This window comes from Balearica regulorum, chromosome 2 (genome assembly GCF_011004875.1).
Source record: "Balearica regulorum gibbericeps isolate bBalReg1 chromosome 2, bBalReg1.pri, whole genome shotgun sequence".
Taxonomy (NCBI): Eukaryota; Metazoa; Chordata; class Aves; order Gruiformes; family Gruidae; genus Balearica; species Balearica regulorum.
In genome coordinates this window covers 119,433,377-119,456,293 of record NC_046185.1, presented here as the reverse complement: position 1 = coordinate 119,456,293, position 22,917 = coordinate 119,433,377, and the positions used below count along the sequence as shown (strand labels likewise).

The window sequence follows — 22,917 nt, the reverse complement described above, 5'->3', positions numbered from 1 at the left end:
TGGAAAGATGAACATTAAAAAAAAAGAAGTGGTCATACTACCAGACTTAACCACACAACGCTAGCTCAGGGACATGGAGAGTAAAGGAAGTTAACTCCTTTACACACCGTGGCATCTCCCAGCTCCAGAGGATGCTTCCTAGAGCATCAGCTTTTACTGGGGATAAATTACAAACTGCCAGGCTCAGCTTACCAGCTTTCAAAGAGAAGCCCTGGCCAGGAGCGTTGGTGGCTGACAATGACATGCCACCAATGCAGCTTAAGCTGTGCAGAGCTAGGCAACTGAGGGATGCACATTCTCATGGGAAAAAAAAAAAACAACCCAAAAACAAACCAAAAAACCCATGCTACTTGGGGGGGGGGAGGGAACGACACACGACAAAAAAACCTGACAAACATCGATCATGCCTATGTATGTGCCACATACACAGCCTCTGCGTGATCACAGGGGTTGGGTTGGTTCTGGTTGTGCAAGATGAAGTATATTGCTAGTCATAGCATGAGCTCACCCCTTAATATGACCAACCAAGGCATTCACCTGGTCAAAAAAAAGAGAAACACGTGAACATCTCTAACAGCAGCTTATAAAATAGTGAACCACTTTATATTGTGAAATAACTATACTATTTATTTAATTTACACTTTTCAAACTGGCTATCAAATATTTGAGTTACATCACATAATGCCAGCAAGGTAAAGTAATAATCAAAAATTCATCCTTACAGGTTTTTTTTTTTTAAAAAAAAACAAAACAAAACAAAAACCCAAACAAAAATACCACACACACACCCCCAACAAGTCCCTGAAGCCTCCCAGAGTCACACAGACATTCATACGCACAGCTACAGCTCAGCTTGCTAAGTTACAGCTGCTCTGCTGATTTGAAGATGTTCCTGCAGGAATGAGCAACTTGCGCATTTGGTTAAGCCAGTCCAAAAAATGGTTCATTTGGCAGTCTTGGTATTTTCATGTCCCACCGTTCTCAGAATTTCAGATGCCAGGGATGCAACAGCAACATCAGCATGAGAGCTAGGATTTAAAGCCAGTAACATCTATTAGACATCCTCAGGGGAAAACTTTTTGTTCAAAGCCCACATTTGTCTTTTTCTATGCTGGAAAATTCTTACTGGCCAGTAACTGCACTGCATACCCTGCTTTTCTGTTAAGCAGTGCCATGCAACTAGTGATTCTGTCCTGTAGCAAATCCTGTGTAAATTAATTTCAGATCAAATTCACAGTAACTGCTACCTCACTCAATCTCCTCTGTAAAAAGAACATACAATTTATCATGCCCCCCCCGAATCTACAGAGACACACACACTCTCTTTGAGCTTGAGAGAAAAGTGTGGTTTTTACACATACAGCCCTCTTTCTTAACATCATGGTGCTCCACGCAATGAGGCAGGTCCACCCAAGGTGTAGCCCACCTCTTGCAGGGAGGCCCAATTTGCACCACCACATGCAGCTCTGCAGGTTTGAGATTGAGTGGTGGGATCTTCCCCTCCATTGCTTCCTTGCCTAAGTTTTTATTATACGTATTTTGCCTAATTTTTCCTTCTGGAAACATTTTTTCCTAGCTATGGAAGGCTCTAACATACTACCACTAGTCCACAGAAACAAGTACTTAATTTTTTTTTTAATAGACTACCACCCCCTCATCTTTAGCTTAGAAAGCACACTAGTAGATCAATCTGCAACTTCCTCGGTTGCTGCAAACAACAAATACCTACCGGCACTCCATGTTTTAGGGAACACAGAGCTAGCCAGGAAACCCAAATGATCAGCCCACACTATGTAAGTCAACGTGTTAATAAGCAGCAGTTTAAACCACAAAATTTAGTAATCTGAAACAAATGCATCTCAGCAACTGTCTTCAGTGAAAAAAATCAATGGCTACGATGCCACACGTTAAAGTGCAGATTTGATTCCACATAGCTACTCAGGGGAATGGGTTGGTTCTGTGTCACTCTCAAAACTGCCCGTTCTGACTAGCTGAGGATCTATTGCAGAGGAGGAGTTTGGCAATCCACGGCTGCTACACGGCAGCAGGAGAGCACCGAAAGCAGCCTGCAGTCAAGCAGCGCCCCTCTCTTGGCACGTGACTGCTTGGCTTGGCATCCGAAAGATTAAAAACCTGTCTGCAAAAAAAGAGCAAAGCAAAACCACTCCTCAATCACTGCAACCCAGTGATAACGTGTGGGTGGAAGGGCCTGGGAGTTTAGACTACTCAGAGGATGGCTTAGATCCAGGACCTCTGTTGTAGCCTTCTCTAAAATGTTTCCAATTCTGCACGAGATACAGAGAGGCTTCTTACCAGGGTTCAAAGCACAGGTGAGGAGACCCAAGTTTATTAGGTCACAAGGAATATTCTGGGAAAGACGCCACATAAGGGCATCTGGGGAGACTGCAGAACATCCATACACAAAACGGCCATTCAGCTAAAGCTGGTTAAGGCTTGCTAACCCCAGGCTTCTCCTGCCTGCCAGTTGCCAATCTGAGTCCATCACGGCTCCAAGATCCAGGCTGAATCCCTCCCAGTTTCCTCTGGAGGCAAACGGATGGGGACATGTGTTCCCCAAAGAAGGGGAGGAGGGAAACAAAATCCGTGAGCTCCGTGGAGCTCCCCTGTTGCTGCTGCAGCGCGCAAGCTCGGCACAGCAGAGGAACTTGGCTTACCCTAAAATATCAAAACACTTGCCATTGGCAGCAGCTAGAATTTGGTCTACGGAGCATCTTGTGTCAAATAAGAGGGTGCTGTTTATTTTGGGCTCTGTAGTACGTGGTTTTCTGAGTACAGAAATGTATAGATAGCAGACAATTAGAAGAAGTCAGAAAAACAGACTCAAAGACAGCAGCTGGGCTGCCTAGTGCATCTAAGACTGAAACGCTACAAGATATAGTGAAAACTAGTTCTAAAAGAAAAAAAGCCCATCTTTCCCAGCTGTCACCTTCAGTGGTGGTATCAGTGTCTCCCCTGGGGAGAGCTGACATTTTATTTTACTTAGATAATTTAATGTGTCATATGAAAACCCGTGAGTCAGCAGCTGAGTATGCAAGAGGGATGCAGACTGTTCTCAACAGGTTTGGTTAGTCCTCAGCATGCATCTCCTCACACTCACCATGTCCCAACGTTTCCTCTCCACATCTGCCCACATCCCCCCTTCCTTCCAACACAGCATACACCCTGCCATCACGTCGAGGAGCCAATTTTCCCAAACAACTCACCCATATAAAGCCTGCATTTGGGAGCATGGAAAAGATTATCTTAATATTTCAAAAACTGATTGATAAACTACAATTTCTCTATGAATTTCAGTTCAACTAGGAGTGAAATGCAGCCTAACAGCCCACGGCAGGAGTGTAAAATTTGTTTTGAGGGGCAGAGAACAGTAATTGATTCATTCATATGTCCAAGGGGGATTAGATGAGGGAAAGTCTACGGGAGATGAGCTGAGGTTTGGCCAACTTGTTGGGACTAGCACCTCTGTTCTCACAGAGGCGGCCATGGCATTCCCCAAAGCCTTGTGCCTTCTCAGCAAAGCCACAAGTATTCTTAAACAAACGTAGTTCTGTTCTTTAGCTGCACATTTTAAAGTAATCAGCTTGCAAGCGCACAAAACACAATTACTTTAAAACAGGGCACAAACATTGTATTGTGCATCTAGCCCACTCTGCCAGGAACCACTGACCAGTATCCGGTTATAGAGGCCAAGTATTTGGAATAAAATATTTAAAAAATAAAAATAAAAAATAAAATCGACACATGTGCGCATGCATTGAGCCGGACTGTGCAGCACACCATGGCTCGCCGCAGCTGGGGATCAAAGCACGCCGCTGCCGCCGCCGCAGAAATATGGTAAGCTCTGAATGAGAGGGGTTTGGAGGAGAGCAGTGTAGGGAGGGGGGCCGGGGACAGAAACCTGAGAAGCTTGTACTGCACAGAAGGTGATTACAGGAGAAGACCATCACAGACAAAAGAGGAAGCAAGCGCTCTCAGCCCTGGAAATTCCTGGAAGCCTGAGGGAACTCACCTGGCAGTTTGGGCCAGGCTCTCCAGAGTTTGGATAAGAGCATCACCATCATTCTTCAGGCTCTCCGAGCGTTTCTCGTTTGAAGTTATCTGGAACAAAAAGAAAGAACCGTTATCAAAGGCTTAGCATGAAATTCTTCTCTGTCAGTTTTTGTGGGATAGGGGAGAGGGAAACAAGTTAGAGCATTTATTACAATTGTAAATGGAATGTGACATTAAAGAGACCCAAGAGAAAATCCCTTTTACTGAAGGGGACTGAATTTTAGGCACAGACCATCTAAAATGTCTTGGCTTAATTAACGAGATTCACTCTTGTTCTGAGTCCCTGTAAGTGTGCAAATTCACACATCACAGTCTGCCAATCCTGATTTCATCCTTAGTTCCAACGCAAATAAATTTAATCTGAATTCCAGGGAGATCTTGGGGAGGCAGTCATTTTCATTTCTCACTTCAGGGACAAAATAACCAAGGTTGTATCAGCCTTCAGATCAGGATGCGTGGGGTTTCTCTGAGAGGAGCCAAGTTAAAATCACTGCAACCTTAGCCGTTGCAAGTTGAAATTTTTCTTGCCCCTCATCAGTCATTAGGAATATTACCTGCACAGGACTGTCACCTACAAAGCAGGGGACTGAGTAACCAAAGCTATATGCCCTTTCACGTCAAGTGAATCCTGACCGTAGCTGATTTTGCTGCTGGTGTGCTTTATCCCACTAATCTGTAATGACTGGTTTATTGTTTCTCCAGCCTCAAGCAGTATAACTACACAGCTCCAAGTGGCCGCGCATTTCCTGACCAGTTAAGTGGGTGAACAGGAAGGTCACGGGGGACATGACATGAAGTTGCACGGCACCGTGGCACAGACAGACACTGAAGACTTGGCAGCTTGCTGAAGAAGTTCTTGTCTCTCAAAAAATTACTGAAAAAAAGGTTTGCGTGTCAGTTCCTGCTTGCAAAGGTAAATAAATCTTGGTCAAAGAGAAAGGAAAAGAGGAGGACCAGAGCAGCTGCTTATTTCAGTACCGGAAGAGTTGATGCTTGAAACAAAAACTTCTGATCCCAAAATCTGGCAAGGACGTTTAAGCTTTAGCATGCTGAGGCTGGCCCCATTTCCCATTGATCAAGCATCTGGGCGATACACCTTCACATCTCCCTCTTAAATCACAAGAGAAGCTGTATTTACAGCTGCCACCCCCCCATAATTTATCAGCAGCAATTCTGCAACAACAGTGTCACTACATCTATAATCATAACATCCTGTACTTAAGCAGTAACAGGGAACAGACACCTGTCTGAAGTAAACTAAAATGTATCCCATGTGTTGGAAAAAAACAGTGATGCCATTACCTAAGTACAAACCATTGGTAAATCCTGATTACAGGTCATTAAACCTTTTTACTCTCTTGAGGTTTCTATCTGACCCTTTCAGTTTCTATTTCGGTAATCCATTCTTCTTTACTTGTCACCCGTTAGATACAGAAGATGTTTTGTAATCGAGATTCTGAATGTGAGAACGATGACACACGTAATAGTAGCAATATAGTTAGAAAAGTGGTTTCACCACAAGGCATTGCTTTTCATTCCTACAGAGCGCTCGTGCCGCTACCAAACACTTCCCCTGACACTTCTGCGGCTCACCAGCCGCTGCCGCGTTCTTTGCATTTGCCACATTCGTGCCCCTTGTTTATCCTGCGCACTTAAAAGAGGAAGAGGTCACGGGGGGGAGGAAGGTCACTGAACACTGGATCATGCTCCATAAAACTATGAGGTCAAATAAAGAGATATCTCTAATTCTAATACATCCTAACTCTTGGATGCTGACATCTGTACAAACCTCAGAGCCTTTTAACAAATTAGCCTTTGTGCATTATACAGAGACAGAACATTCAAAATATGCTCAACTGTAAAATCTGTACCAAGACAAAGTTTTAATTCTAAAATGCTCTATTTGAAACAATAACTTAGTCCGGCTGAGTCATAGGGTCTGACGATAAACTTGCTCGTGTTGCAGCGTGCCTTGTGTCATTATTAAGAATACATTTCTGTGGATACAATGCATTTGAATGGAAAAGATTAAAACGGCTTTATATGCACAGAAAACCTAATGAACAGAACAGAAGGACCCATGAGATCGTCTACCCCATCTCCCTATTATACTCCACGGCTCAGAGCAGCTTTCAGCCACAAGCAATGGGCTGCTGAGCTATCCATCCGTAGGGGCTGCTCCCCTCTCTAACAAAATGCTTCAGTAAGATCCTTTCAGCAGTAAAGGTGGAACCAGAAGGAGAGAAAGGATCAGGCCTTTAACAGCACGATCAGCCTGTCAAATTAAGTCTAAACTGAATTTAGGACATACTTTCTTGAGAGCATCAACTAATGGCCTCAGATAAGCCAAGGGCTGTTGGTGAAGAACAGACCCATCCAGTCTGCAGTGCCACCTGCACACACAAATGGGGAACCTGCACGGCCAAAACGTGGCTGTAGGGATTTAGGCGGGCAGCTGGGGTTTCCACACCCGTTCTCCATTGCCAGTGTCCAGAAAATTGCCTTCTGTCTCCCACGAGGCGTCTGCACCCTGGGCCCAGGAGAAGATCCATGCTATGGTAGCAGGGAAGTTGCAGGGTGAGCTGCCAGTGCCCTGGGGCCAGCTCGACCGCAGCTGCCTGTGGTTTTTTTGTCAGTAGTCCCCATGCTGTTACTGCTCTGACCTAGCGGCATTTATTTGCCCTTTATATCAGTCTGTGTAGTGGATCTGATTGCTCCCCGAGTGATCAGAAGGCTTCTCGCATACGACAGATTAGATGCTGCTTCACATAAGGCTCATGAAAAATATTGGCTGATCTGAGGAATCACTGTTCACTTTCAAGACCCAAGATAAAACTTTACCTGTGTTTCTTATTTAAAAATTGTTCCAGCTTTGTCTTCCTTTTGTTCCACAGATAAAAATAAATTATGACAGCACATAAAACCATCAGCAACCAAACTTTTAGAAATGAATGTATTTTTCACTCAGTTCGTTATCTTTTTCTTCTACCCAGCATCGCTGTATCTTTTACCCACACCAGTCCTACTTCTCATTCACTTGGAATTTTAACAACTAGTTTAATGATCTCTTGTAATATTGCTATTTGTTAGGGCTGGCTACAACACACATTCAATGCCATAATCAATAGCTATTTCTTTAATTAAAAATGTAATTAAGTCTCAGTTTAGTTGTATACTAATTGCAATTTAACAAGAATTTCAAAATGGCTTTTCTTTATTAAGCTAATAGCCATTCAGCAGCTTTCCTCCCTTCAGTTCTATTAAACAAGGATGAGCCATAAGGAATACCATAATTGGTATGTAAAGATCAGTATTTCCTAAAATTTAGGATAGCTGTTCAGGCATTATGGTGCTGCTCAAGGTGAGTGCAGGAAAAGATACGATATGAAACATTCGCTGGAAGATCATCTTCGCTAATAAATTGAGGAGTCTTGGATTCTTGGTCTAAGTAGAAGTGATTTTTGCAATTCAAGTTTCAAGAAAGCATGGAAACCTAAGGGACAATTACTTTTCTTAAGGCTGGTTTCATAATACTGAACTGCTTTCTCTGATTAGTCATAACTCACATTTTGTAATTTATAACTGAGTTAAATGACCTAAGTAGTAAACTACTCTCTATTTTGAGAAGAAAGAAATTCTCCTGCTTTGTTGAGGCTTCAAGTAAACCGTAAGCTTGATGTCTGTGAAGTAAAACGCAAAATATCGATTGGGTAAAAATAAGGAGCTTTTTATTTGAAACTTTTTTTGGTTGAAGAAAGGCCTCAGGATCATATTTAGCTGCATCTTCAAGTATTATCTTCTCAAATAAACAACTGCTGGAGATGTTCACCATTTCCACACTCAGCAGATGCTTTTCTACAAGCCATCACCCTGCCTGTATACACAGACGCAAGCAAGGCATGTCATAAATGCGCTCTCTGACACACTGGCTTTTTCTCTTTCCCAAACATGCTCAATATTTTAACCTCGTAAAGCAATGCTTCCTTACTTTTTCCTCAAAATTTAATACAATTGAGCTAATTACCTTTGCAGGATTAGTTAACTCAAGCTCTCGCCAACTTTACCAACACCAGCTGAGAACAGCCGCACGGGTAACGCAGGAGCCGCTGTGGGCTGGTTTATCCGAACCACCAATACTCACAGGTCCAATGTTAGCGTCACTTGAATATCGACACATGCTGTGAATAAAGTACCACTTATCCCCAGCTGGAGGCTGTGAATGGGAATTGTATCTTCAGATAATACTGCAGTAAAACCAATCACCAATATATTTTTTCCCCTATATAGAAGATGAAATATATTTTTAAAAATTAAGTTTTCAGAATAAAAAAAAAGATTAAATAATTAAGCACACTCCTGTTGCCCTCTAGACACTATTTCAAATAATGTCTTCATAGTAGGTGCTGTCCTCACAGTTTAAAATGTGCATCTCAGACTTGTCATTCCTGCCTCCACCTTTGGCTGACGGCGCTGTCAGTAGGACACAGAGCCTTTCATCCCCGCCCAAAGCTGCTGTTTCAAATGCCGTCCGGGCTGGTGGTGACTGAAAGTTGATGGCTATTCACAGCTGCTTAGTGTGACCTTATTCCCATTTTTTAAGGAACAAATGTCACAAAATATAGTGGCGTCAAAAATATCGCTATAGCTGATGTGACAGCCCAGCAAATAAGTCAATGGGATGGTAACTTCAGAAATGAGGCACAATGCCTGGGCTGGAGGAGAAAACCTTCCAGTGTTGCGGCCCATCTTACGCCTATCCCAAGGCATTTAATGGTACTTTTCCTCCCAGGCTGTCAGTGCTGAGCTATTCACAGGCACTGCAGTAATCAAACAAAACACGTCACTTGGTTCGTCATTCACAACTCACGATGACACGGCCAGAAATATGCAGCCGTTCCTTCTTAATGGAGGAGCACGCTAACCAAGAATATATTGCAAACAGGGACTCGTTCAGGTGAGCAGCTACGTGAAATAAAACTAACGGATCCATCGATTGTGTTCAAACTTACTAAACATAAATATTTCTTTCAAAATAAATCCTTCTCCGAGCATATGCATTGAGCTGGCATTGCCCAGAGGAGATATATCAAACGCATCCATCACTTCCCATGACAGATCTAACAGAGCCGTCACTTCTGTAGGCCTGCACGCCCAATTACTCTTGCAAAGTAATGCAGCCCTACCTTTGCGTAACGAAGGGCCAGATCCAATAAAGCATTTGGAGCCTATGAAGCAGAGGCTGTAACACTTACGTTAGAGGTGTCAGCCCCCAGAGAGGAATCCCGAGCGGAGACCTAGATACCCGCACAGTGCGCGGGCAGGGCGTAGTTGCTGAAGGGCATGGAAACCTGCGTATTGACCGCGAGGTTATCTGAGTTCCCTCTGCTCTCTGCAGCTCAGACTGCTAACACAGCAAATGAAAACTCACAGTTCAGGCAGCAGAGACCACAACTCCAACCCTTTTCTCAGTGCCCCCGCACCAGGCTATGGGTTCCCGTGCTCTCCCACAGTCCTCTCCCCTATTCTAGGCAAGCGAAGGTCACATCTTTATTGCTGCAGCACAGCTCCCACCGGACGGGGAGATGCAGGGAGGTTTGGATGGTTCCTGCGCGGTGAGTGAATAACACCACGGGACGGGGACTCAGCAGGGAGGCAGCACGGCTCTCCAGGTCAGAGAAGTTAAGCATGAACTCTCATTTACCAGGGGAGCACTCTAGTTATTAGGCCAATTTTATACTTGTAGCAGAAATTAAAATAAATAAATAAATAAGTAAAACCCAAACCAACCTAAACCAGCAACAAATAATCCCAGCTATCTACAGCGGCCTTTTGTGAGGTGTTTAATCTGGAATTTGTTAGACGTGCTCTAGGCAGGCACATGGGACTGGACCCTTCAAAGTGCTTAGGTGCAACCAATTTACAGGTTGTTTAACGAAAATTAATGGTAACTCTTGCCAGGCTGTGCAAGCGTAGCAGAGGAACACCCGAGGATAATGCGCTCACAGGGACACTGCACTAGGACAGCCACGAGTTATTTTTGCTCTCCATAATGTACGAGCGCTCACTCTAAAAGGGTAAAAACCTTCCTGGCATTTTCCCCCCCATCGCAGCGTGCTTCCTTGCTACTCTTCTCTCCACACATGGTTCAGCTGGAGAGAGAGACACACAGAACGTGTGTGTGTGGGAAGAACAAATCAAGTTGGACAAGTTATATTTATGTTACTAATTGCCAACTCATTTGAACAGGCCTGAGCAATGTTGCTGGACCATAAAAACAAGAAATGAAAGTTACAAAAGCATGAGTGTTCCAGGTGTGCTTTGGCAAGCACGTTGCAGTCAGGGATTTCAGACACACAATTACAAAGACTTTGTGGCCTTCAGATCCTGCAAATACATGTGAAAACAAGCAGGTATCTGTGACAAAACCCCCCCTACATCAGACAGTTTAGCTCTGATTTGAGAGTTCAAAAATCTTCCCCCCCCCCCCCCCCCCCCCTTCATGAATAAAATTCTTGTTCCACTGAAGTCAGCAGCAAACTCCTTTTGACTTTGATAAGGCCAAGATTTCATTCGACGTGTTTTGTTTTCTTCTAATTTGTATGTGTGTGCAGGTTTATTCTACGTTCAAAGCAATTTCCACTGGTAACTTGGAAATGTACCAGTTTCCCGGCAGCCTGAAAGCCATGCTGTCTCAAGGACTATTCACAGAGAGACAAGGAATGTCTCCCACATGCTATATAATGGTTAATTGATTTTAGACGTTTCTTGACACCTTCCACTTTGAGGCTATTCTCTGCCCTTCAGCACATACCTAATGCACACAAAGGCATGCTCTGTGATTGTTGTAAAGTTGTAAGATTACCAACTCTAAGGGGCATTGTCTAAACGTAAGAAAAGATTCGTAAAACTGCAGGGTAATTATTGAACAGAACACCACTCTGTCTTGTTTGATTTTTTGATTTGGTTTTTATTGCGAGCAGTGTTCTCAGCTCGCTTTCAGGATATACAAGATGTCTTTATAATCCAGAAAATGTCCCTTATGCCAGTTTCCATCCTCTGCAACTAGCAAGTTTAAAATATTTGCCTTAACAGAACTGGATAGGGCAACCTCTTCACATCCATTAGAACCAACTGTACACAACAACTTCATTAGCAAAAGTAAACTGCAATCCCGTCTGGCAAAAGGTGCAACATAGTGTTGCAGGGTTGACAAGCTATGCATGCTCATAAGCCAGCCCAACATCAATATGACATTAAAAATAAACACTTGCCACCCTGTTGCTCGTGATCTCATCCGCAAACACAGGTTCATCTGTCGTCTGCATGCCAATGACTCCCTGAGGTACCACTTCAGACTAGTTTCACTCTGTCCAAACAATGAACCCAGCCAGACTCAAACATCAGCTTTAGTAAAATGGGGCCACAGACTTAGCTCACACAAACCTCACAAGCCCCTCCGATCCCTCTTCCCGCAGCTCCCAGGCAGCTGCCTGTCCTCGCCTTGCTGGATCTGATGAGACCACCACCCCCAGGTACACTTCAACCCTGATGGTCTCGTATGACCTCCCCCTTAACAAAGGGAAAGGGGAAATCCACTGGAGTAATTTTTTATTACCACAGCAGGTCCAATTTAGGCTCAGATCCTACATTTATGTTCCTTTAGGAGCTGTTATAGAGGCTCCTGGTTGTTTTAGAGCAAAAAAACCTAAAACCAGTTATGAACACACACTGTAAAACAACACAACAGATTCTCTGCATATCTAGATTTCCCCTCAAGTTCATCATTCCCTGGATCTGAGAAGGCTCTCATTCCAATGTCCTTCATAGTGTCTCTCTCTCTCTTCATCGGCTTTTCTCCTAAAATAGCTTCTGACAAGTAACTCCCAATCTCTCCTAAATGTTGTTTCCTGTAAATCTTTTTCCAGTGCCGCTGTCTTTTGTGGTGTAATAATTCAACTCAGGAATAAGATTCCTGAATGCCAGCATCTGTCATACCTTATATTTCCCCATAAAAATCACAAAATAGTCTGACCGTAAAGTTTTTTTGGAGTTATAGCCAACTTTCATTGATATGCTCCATGGGTTAGGGATGGCTTTTGTTCTTTTCATGTTCATCTAGTACAGCTGAACCTAGATCTTTCATTGTCATATTTCATGCTATAACAATTCAAATAATTTCAAATATTTATATACTTGTAAGGGTAAGAATCGTTACTACAGATATCTTGCAATTAGGAAAACCAGTGACACCCAGAACATCCTGGAAAGTGCTGATCTTTAAATGGCAATTACCATACAGAAGTATGCAAGCAACCAAGCAATTCATAAATGCTTTTATATCTAAGGACACAAACACTTGAGCAGCCATGCCTGTGATGCTTAGGTAAACTGGACAAACCCATAGGAACTGCCAAGCAGTTGCATTTAATTGAGGAATTTGAGTTTTAATGCATACAGCCTCAAAAAAACCCCAAACAAACAACCTCTCCAACCTGATGTTGTCCCTTGTCCCGCTTTAAAATGCTCCTCATAAAGATAAGAGACTACTATGCCTCGACAAAGGCAGAGTGATGCAAATAGATCCTGTCAAAGTTGTCCTTATATGGATCCACTGGTGCAATTCAAGTCTGATCTAGTATGCAAAAATCCCTAGCTCCCCCTGAGCAGAACCTTTGTACGGCATTGATTAACCTTCATGGAGGATGAAATTGGAAAGCTCATGCTCACGTTGGTCATAATCTGGACTTGAACACAAAACTCCAACAACTAAACATCTGTACGACTTGACTCAATGTGTTAGATTTACCATTCCAAGTAAAGCATGAGTTAAATTAAGAACTAGCACAGATTATCAAAAATACATACTTAAAGAATAAAAAGAGTAGCAAAATCTCGTTAGAAAATCATTATGAACTATGAGTTTGAGCTAAATATTAAAGCATTTAGCATTAGTTCCTTTGTAGCCCCTATAGACTTGGTTCCTACGGACACGTAAAACTTGGACATAGAACCCTTGAGGTTTTCCTTTAGTACCAAACATGAATAGTCTTTCATATACTGAAAAAAAAGACAAAAACAGGTCTGAAGATTTTTATTAGGGGAGAAAAGCATCATTATATTTATGCTTTATGTAAAAAGCAACTAAGAATGTAAATGACTGAACAGGGATATAAGTCTATAAAACACCAATTTCTGAAGAAAATTATGCTTTATGTAATGGTTTAATTTCCATAAAATTGTAAAAACTGTCATAAAAACAAATGGACTTTTGAAATCGATGCTTGCTTATTGTCATGTGACAGATGGCTCTGGCAGAGAGCAAACAGCTACCTAGTTGGTCCTCACTGACCTCGGAGAGAATAATTTTGGTCTATTCACTTTTTTTTTTTTTTAAAAAATGAGCCCAGTTGCATTTAAGTATCTTTACGGCACCTAGTAAGTCATCCATGTGCAATTACAGAGAGGAGGTCAAAAGGAAGTAATAGTGATGAGCCCAACAGATGACACAGCTAGGCAATCTCAACAGTATTGCACTATGTAAAATTACAGTGCACTGAAACACCAAATGAGTCCGGCAATCCTTTTGTGCCCACAGAAACAATGAATTAGGACTCCATAACGAAAACAACAGTGATAGTCACTGGGAATTACACTGGCCTTGAATTATGAATTGAATAAACAGGTTGCAGGTTTCAGAACTGCCAGTTTCACTGTACAACCCAAAGCAAAACATCTGTCTGTGTGAAAACAGGGTGTATTTCTCATTGCTGACCACGGCAGTATTGTTTTTCAGACAGCTCCTGTTTCTATTCATAGTCATACTGGGCTCCCAGTACCCAAATAGCAGCACAGTGCTAATCGTTGTGGGGGCATCTTGGAAAATGAATACATTCCAAAAAAAGGGGGTAAGTAACTTCCCCCAGGAACATGGGTCCGCAGTATGCCAGCCACTGGAATAAAGACTTTTGTTCTTGCTGCTCTCTGAAATCAAGGGCAGGTCCCATATTTGATTCCCTGCCTCCTCCCTCACGTCAGTGTCATTGAAGAACAGCCATTACAGATTGACTGAATACTTTAATGTCGGTTGTGAAAACAACCATCAACCAAAACGGCAGCCCAAATCTGCACTTAATGCAGACACATAAATACTTTCAGACTTACACTACTTATTCCAAATAAACAGAATAAGATTTAATGTAGAATGAATAGTTCAATAGGCTGAGTTGTGAGTAAGTGTTCACAGTTACTTCAGAGATCATCCCCACTCACCGCATCTCACACAAGTCCTCAGTACAGTCATATTTCGTTTTTTGTCAACACTTGCCATTTCATTAAGTCGTGTTCAGACTCCAAATGCTTCACCCTTTATGAGCCCTGCTGTTTTAGTGACATCAAGAAACTGGTGATTTGACAATTTCATATTGATTTTCCTCTCCCTACCTCAACTCACCTATACCCGCACTTGGCCGACTACCACAGTTTCACCGGTGACCGGCAGGAACAGATTCCTGAGTAGCTTTCCTATGCTTTTATCAATTCATTGAGTTCCAGTTCCTGGCAGCCTGTGTATAAGAGAAACCCTTGCAGCTGTCCCCAATATAATGCCATCTTACTACTCTTTATAGTAATATTTCAAGATACAGATGAATATAAACACTGTGGAATTTCTTTACCGCAACTGCAAAAACAAAAGGGCTCTAAGACAAGGTTAAATGATTTACAGCGCAAACGTGCAAAGAGAAGATAAATCACTTTTTTCTCTCAATACAGTGCCATACAGTCATCTTCACCTTTTCTTATCAGCTGCCATTTCCGACACATGCAAGAAGTGCTCTTATTATGCTAGGGAGCAAAAAGGATCAAGCTCTTCAACCTGGCAGTCTTCTATCAACAACAAAAGAAAAAGATACAAAGACTGCGAGTCCAACATGATGTCACTAACTAATGACACGAATGGCAACGTACTGCTTTACTGTTAATAAAAGAAGTCAGGGAAGACCAAGGCTCATTTTATTTAAGGATAAACTCTAGTAGCTGGTGACTCATCCCTGACAGTATTACCAGAAGGGCAACACGACAACTCTGCGTAATATTTCATGGCAGATGGAGCGAGGGGAATGAGACTAGCTGTCTGTGTGTGCAGCTGGTGGGTATGGGAAGGACAATATTTTTCCTAATGCAACTGCCCAGTTGTGATCACCAAAGTGGGACAAGGCAAGGAGGAATATATCACAGTGTCAAGAAATGAATGTAGAAGTTACAAAATATCTGCTTAAATTGTTCATCCTCTCCACGTAGAAGGCTGTGTCTGGCACTGTTACCACAAATACTCCAGCTTATCTTCTCCATTGTGTAGTTAAACAAATTTTAGCTAAATTAAAATCATGCAATTAAGTAAAGAGTCAAACAACTGCAAGCACTTGAGTTAAAGCAGTTTAAGAAATTACCAACCACTTAGCTAGAATGTGAAATCTATGCATATATGCACCCACTAAATGGCAACGTTAAGTGGGCTGGCTTGAACCACCACTGTTGGTGATTTACACTAACTTGTTTTACTCCATGCTGTAAAAGACTGGGGTGCCCACACAGTCAGCTGGAAAGGTAGTATTGATTTCCAACTGAGCAGGCAACCGCTCCCTCAACTCCCTTGCCTTGATGGCACTGTGAGGGATGTCCTTATTTTAAAAACTCGCTAAAGGTTAATATTCTGAGCAAGAAATTGCTATCAAAAGAGTAAAGATGCTAGCACAATTATTTTTAATGCATCCTTATTTTTATAAAACATATTCAAATTGAGATTTAATTATGTCATCCATTAGTTACGTTGTCCAAGAGCCCTGACAATTGGGTTTTGTTTGGTTTAGTTGCCATGGTTTAAACAAACAACTCACTGCCCCAGCTATCTGCTCCATTTCATTGCCAGGGGTTCTTGTCCCCAAAGCATGAAGGGGAGAGTAAGATCCCTGTTTACATCTCATTTGCTCTGGTTCACAACTTGTCCTGATAGCTTGAACAGCTGATGAAGGTGGGCCTGCATGAACACTGGGCTGAGACACGTTTCCAGTTCTGTGGGGTTGGGACAGCAGAGATGCAGGACAGCAAAGTGGAGGTGGCCATGGACCAGGCAGGGCAGCAGACTCCACTGCACCCAGTATCTCAGAGCCTTAACCATGAGCTCACTGACTTTTGTCATTAAAAGGGGGAGATAAGGAGGTAGAAAGCTGAAAAGATAAAACTTTCAGTGAAGAAGTCCACAACAAAGGAGAGTCTGTTCTTTCATAAACACAAAATCCGGTGAATTCCCAGAGAAGAAACCCTTTTTCCTATAGGAAGTGAACAGTTTAATTTGAATAGGAGAACATTCTCTGGAAGACAAACCAACTGTTTCTCTTTGTAACTCTCTAATACAGCAGAGATTGACCTTTGCATCCTCATTTTGATGCTTATCTTGAGCAAACAGCCTAGAAGTCAATGTCTACAGAGAAAAAAATAGGGAAGTGACTTTTCTCTAAAAGCGCAGAGCAAGTCCTAGGGAAAATTTTAATAAATATGAGTCCAGCTGCTGTGGCTGATTGTTAACCAGCTTTGTGATGCAGTGTTTATTTGGCCATGAAATGCTTGCTGAGACAAGTTAAACTTCAATCTTGAATTATATGATTAAGTCTTTCACGGAGAAAATGATCCCTTGTAGCTTTTGCTATCTCCAAATATGTTACATTTCAGCATCAGCAGAAGAACAAACATTTTCTTATTTTATACATGAGTCGGTTTTTTGCTTTTATCTCGTGGGTGAATTTAATGTTCAAGGAATGGATACCGCTGGCTAAAGCCAATTCTAATGAACGCAAGGGTTCTGACAAACTGCACCCACGCAGATCGGGCAGTGAACCCTACACCTAGCTTACACCACTGCCGCTTCTGCAGTCTTGGCTTCAGCTGAATAGAAAATCATATTGAACTGCATACAAAACAGCTACCAACAACCCAGCTTTCAGCTATGATCTAATGGGGATGTGAACTGGATATTTTTTCCTCTCATTTTCTTTTTGACTATGGGAAAAAATTATAAAGTACTATTAGCACATGGTAATATTCATAATAAATACACACGGGTTCCAAATAAAGCATTTCGAACAATAAAGCAGTTTGTTTTCTCTTAGAGGTTTCAAGTTAAAACTCCTCCAATGCTTTTGCTGATGCGCAGCTAATTACGTCATTGTTTTGCATTTTCTATTGCACAACTACCATGAACAAGGTGTGCCTTAAAATTAGATGTTGCAGCCCATACACTTAACCTGATTAGGTCAATAATTTAAATATTAACACAGTTACGGAAATGAAAGCAGGCAGATTCTTGTTAAAAAAAAGAAGTCACTATATACTCTTACATTGTGTTCTTTTAAAAAAAGGTGACTTAAATCAGTTTTCAGATGCAGAATGAGCATCTGGATGTCTGCCACAAGATACTACCTTTTGCTATATCCACTGTGGCTGTCAATCTTATAACTCTGCCCTCCAGGACAAAGTAACTGAGTCACAGTGCAAACTTAATCACGTCACAACACAAAGCTGATGCGATGATCTCATTACTGTTCCAGGAAAAGGAATAAACTCAATTCCAATTTACACCAGCAAATCTAGCTTTCAGCAAAGACCTACAAAGGGCCCTGACCACATAACAGGGAGAACAAGTAACACGAGCGGCACCCTATTAAGGAAACTATTAACATAAGCGAGATAGTGACATTAAGACTTTTAAAGAAAGTCTCAGTGCTTTGTCAGAGGATTTTTGAATTTTAAAGGAGTTTTGAAGTTTAACCAAATCTATGATCCTTTTTGGTAAGGTTAAGGTACCTGGAAGTTACCTTTATGTCAGGTTAAAAATAATTTTGTACATTAAAGAAGAGATTTATTGCACTATTTCAAGCACTCAACCCAATCTAAATTGGCTAGGAGGTTCGTTCTGAAGCTCTTAACTCTTTTTAAATACTATATTTGGATTATTTTCTAACATAGTATCAGACATGCAGAAACAAAATCTAAAATGACTAAATCTGACTTAAAAAGAATACCTGTCTGATCAAAGCCTCTAGCTCACCTGTGCATTTTTTGGTTGGGATTTTTTTTTGTGTGTGTAGATCTTACTAGCAGGAAAAGTCTTATCTTCTAAGAGTTGCACTTAAAACTGATTGCTTATAAAGATTTGAAGAATGATTGGGATTATCATTCTAAAACAGCACCCAGGGGAACTGGGTGGATCAAGGGATTGCTAATGAAATATCAAGTCTTTCACATCTAAACTGCTGATTTAAAGTCAATCCAAGACAAAGATCCCCCAATTGGTGGACATCTGATGATCTGTAAGAAATGAGGTGATGTTCTCACTCTATTCCAAGAAGATACATGTTTTAAGAGCACTGAACTGCCAGCAAAATTGGCACTCTTTGAAGTGAAACCAAGGAATGGATTGACAATTAAACAATGTAAAATAACTTTTATCCCTCAATACAGTAATATTAAATGAGGCTTTGGCTTTCTGGATCAAGTTTAGATCACAATTACTTTCCCCAACCTGCTCAAAATAAGAGTTTGAGCCTCTAAGACTACTGCAGTAAATTCAAATTAAACATTTTAGTAAGGTAAAAATTACTATTTAAGTTTCAGAGTAGCTATATTGGGTTTTAATGACTTATAATTTACAGAAAGGTCAGTGATAGATGTTAATGAGTGACTCAGACGACTTTCTATTATGCTTTTCTGCAGGAGCAGTCATTATCACATGTCAGTTGCTCAGAACAGCACTCTCTAGTCCTCCCTCTTATTTAATAAAAGCAAATTAATAATTTCCAATCATTTATTTACTCAGTGAATTTAGACCCTAGTTTCACTTAGAAATTACAGTAAACGTATCATTTTAATTAACTTACTAGTCATAGCTGTTCTACAGATGTTTTGTTTATTTGAACATACTTTAGTCTATGAACTATTTGCAACTCTTATTACTGTGATTCTTGATTTGCTAATGGGATTTGTGACAGATCAACTGTATGACATATTACTGTTTCTCTTTGCTGAGAGTCCACCTCCTAGGTCTAAAGCTCTTTGCTCTTGGTACATGACATGGCTATCTATCTCCAATGGCTACCGTGCAAACCAAGCCCATACCCAGTACAGGGAGATGGACTGACCTTACCTGCACATGAATCAGTGGGTTGGGCACACAGCAATTCCCACAGCAGGAGCAGAGCCTGTTCCCCTTACTCAGCCTTCTTCCCAAAAAGTAGTCCTTCCACCCCATAACCCCAAGTCCTTTCTCCCTGCAGGAACCTCCCTTGCAGCCCCATGGCAATTACCACCTGGCCTGCAGGAGGGGAACTCACCAGAGCTACCAGAGCAAGTCCCAGTCATGTACCGGTGGCACTGCATGGAATGGGGAAGGCTAGAGGAATTCTTTGTGGTGTTTTTCAAAGGATCCCTCTACCAAGTTCATTGCTTTACCAGGGAGAGCTTCCCCCTGTGCTGGGTCCCAGGGCAAATCCAGAGATTGCCTTTGGTCCAGGAAGAAGGAATATGGTCCCTTTAAATAATGGAAGGTGTTGACCATCCACAGATGTCTCCCCTCATTCCACGGCACCATCAAAAAACCTCATGTAGCTTCTAAGATGCCCCCTTACCACAGGCATGCACAGCTAGCCAATGCCACCAAACACAAGACAGGTTCCTTAGCAGGGGGTGAAGAGGGATACCACAATGTGTGGAAGAGGGCACTCTGAGAGAAGATACTCCATTTCTCCTGCTGATTCTTTCCTCTCTTCCTCTTGTGCACTGCCTCCTGGATCCTGCTCACCCCAAGCCCAGTTTTTGTAGCCATCCCTCCACACCCATGAGCAGGTGCTGGAAATTTGTCCTAGGCGACAAAACCAGCAAATGTAATTCACGGCAGGGCTCCTTCACATCATTGGAGGAGGTCATTGATGCATCCACAGCCCCATCCCCCAAGACAGCCTGTGTGTAGAGACAGTCATATAAAGGAGTAACACCACCATCATCAGTTCTCTCTCAGAGTCCTTGGGGAAGCCTTGGATATGTCCTCTGGGACATGGTTGGTGAGAAGGAAGAGACTGTCTTAGTAGATGCCAGGCAAAAATCCATTCTAAAGGTACAAGTATTTGGCTACCACCTTTCCAGAAAATCAAGATCTTGGGTCTGATTTGTCACCCGAGGCAGGAATGATCCTTTGTCTTCCCATTAGGTCTTCATCTAGCTGCTGAGACACCACCAGCACTCAGTCTTATTTTCCCTGCCTAAACTACCTCCTACAGCTCCAGCTGCTCCCAGGCTCCATGCTGACCATTGGTGGCCAATCCCACAAGGCTTGGCAAGTGCCAGAATGAACAGAATCCAGAGAGAAAAGGTGAACGTAGAGAGCCCTTTCTTCTTGCATCTCCTGTGGATCTGTAAGAGGGGTGTCATCCTCTGCCAGGAGGCTGCTAACATGCTTCTTGGTACCCTTCTACTTTTCTAGGGAGTAGATGTATGCACATGCTCTAATTCTTCTCCCGAAGGAGTTGGATGTGTGATCAGAGAAATGTGCCTCAGGCCCAGTGGTCTTTCTGGACCCAGACTTTGCCTCTTTCTTGTATCTTTCAATACACTAGGGTGGGTAGAGGCAGGTGCCTTTAGGCTCTGAAGTATCTTGTACCAGATGCCAACTTGCCGCAGCCCTCCACCAACTAGCCATTTTCATGTTGCTGCAGCACAAGGACTGGAACACACCTTCTTTACATCCCAGCACCTTTACAATGAGGAAAAGACATAATTTCCTCCCTATCAAGCAAGCCTAAACTTTCAAAAAGCCTCTACAAAGCCTATGTCCTCTGAGAGGCTATTGTAAGAATGACCATAGGCTGACCTTGGCTAAGATTAAGAGCTCGTGACGATTACAGACACCAAGTAGCAGTCCATGAAAGGGGTTGACCAGCCAGATCAGGGTTCCTTACTCATTTCTGGCCTTATGGACATTTTTCTTGGACCAACATTCTGCAAGCCCCAAGGCCTGTATAGTTCAGATGATTTTTCCCTCTATACATTATTCAGTATTTATCATTACTGCTTATTATCTGCAATTCTGTCATCCATTCAATCAATATTTTGAGTTGTCTGCAACTCCTCGCAATCAGCCTTAGTTTTGAATAATTTTGTGTTATCAAAAATCTTTGTCATAGCGCTCTTCATCACTTTTTCCAGACAATTTATGAAGGCATTACAGAGCAAAGATCCTGGTAGGCTTATGACAGTAATCTTTATTTATGGTGCAAAACCAGCCATTTATTGTTTCCTATCATTTAAGCCATTATTAATCTGTGAGAACCTTCCTCTTTCTCATGGTAGCTTAGTTGCTTTAGGAAGTTCTATTGAGAAACCTTAAGAAAAGCCTTTCCAAATCCAAGTCCACTATATCAATTCTTCACACACACAGAGGAGCTGGAGAAACATTACTTCCCTCTACAGACATCATAGTGACTCTTACGTAATGTGCTATATTTATCTTTCTGTTTATCCATCTTTTCCTTATTATCATATCTAACAGTTCAGCCTTACAGAAGTCAGAGTTAATTGTTTGCAGTTCTCTGAATGATCCCTGGAGCCCTTTAAAAAATTTTAGTATAGACACTGATTTACCTGATAGGCTGCAAACCATAATTACAGGCTCAGCAATTTCCTGGACAATTACTATTGGGACCAGCTGACCTGTTACTATTCACTTCATCAAATTGTTCCAAAATCTCTTTTTGTAAACAACTTTATTTTATTTTTTTTTTAGACAATTCTATATACGTAAAACCCAGGTTGAGATGACCAAACTATGTAACTTTCAGTAGCAAAAATCGTAAGTCTGAAAAGTGACCTTTGGGGTATAAGACTTCCCCTGTTCTTGTCTTCAGAGGAATACTTCATATGTCAGTCTACAAAATGAAGCCTGATACAAAGATACAATAGTTTCTGAAAACCTTTGTAAATAGCGATGAATGACTACCTTCATTGCAGATGATGTATTTTTTCATTTGATGAAGTGATACACTATTAAGACCATGAAGAATGGCATCTTTGTCTCTTTTATGAGACAATTTTTTGAAAAATACGCACCTCAGAGTATAATCTGGATGACTGACCTTGCTAAGTAACACATCCTAATGGTAATGGTAAAACTGCACAAACAATCATCTAAATTACCACTACAGACTTCCAATGACCTTTTAAGTCCTAGCATCTCAATGTTTATGGACATAAACATTCCACGACACACAGAAAATTGCAGACACCTCACCTGGAGGTAGGCTATCTCATCACCTTGAAATGATTTCTTATGATTTCCTTTGAAACATTTCCTGGATAAAGCTCCCGGAGATAAGACACTTTCTAGTGATCGTCTCCATCCCTTATCACATTTTCATCCAAAAATTTCATACACCACAGGGACTCTGCTCAAAACTGATACTCAGAGTGACAATTCTTGTATGGTGCAGTTTCTGAATTTGCTCATGAAAACAGAAATGAGAAAAGTTTTTGAAGAGCATGTTCCCATGTATTTTTAGCATATGACAAGCACACAAATATAATATATCATAATAACATATCTAGCTTTTGACTCTGAGAACAAATTGTGGGTGTATTAGTTCTTGCTTAATGTGAGCACCACTGGGAAGTACTTTTTAAAAGGATAATAAGGCAGTGCAAAGAGCTCAGATTCATGAAACTGTGAGAAGAGGGTGATGGGTGTGGACTGTGGGAGTTTTCTGAATAGATGCTAAGAGCCAAGAAAATCTAACCCTTTCTTTTTTT

General features: G+C 41.8%; 2 protein-coding genes across 4 annotated transcripts in view; one reads left to right on the top strand and one right to left on the bottom strand.

The window, feature by feature from the left end:
• The window catches only part of TRAK1 (trafficking kinesin protein 1), a 440,848-nt gene that overhangs the window by 37,022 nt on the left and 380,909 nt on the right, over positions 1–22,917 (top strand). The gene's annotated exons all lie outside the window — the stretch shown is intronic.
• ULK4 (unc-51 like kinase 4) overlaps positions 585–22,917 on the bottom strand; it is a 257,733-nt gene continuing 235,400 nt past the window's right edge. For all 3 annotated transcript variants that reach the window (XM_075745569.1, XM_075745571.1, XM_075745570.1), the window contains 2 exons: positions 4,031–4,119; positions 585–1,028 (listed from right to left, as the gene is read on the bottom strand). In XM_075745569.1, coding sequence (XP_075601684.1) covers positions 944–1,028; positions 4,031–4,119 — 174 coding nt within the window. In that variant the 3' untranslated portion in view covers positions 585–943. The remainder of the gene's footprint in view (positions 1,029–4,030; positions 4,120–22,917) is intronic.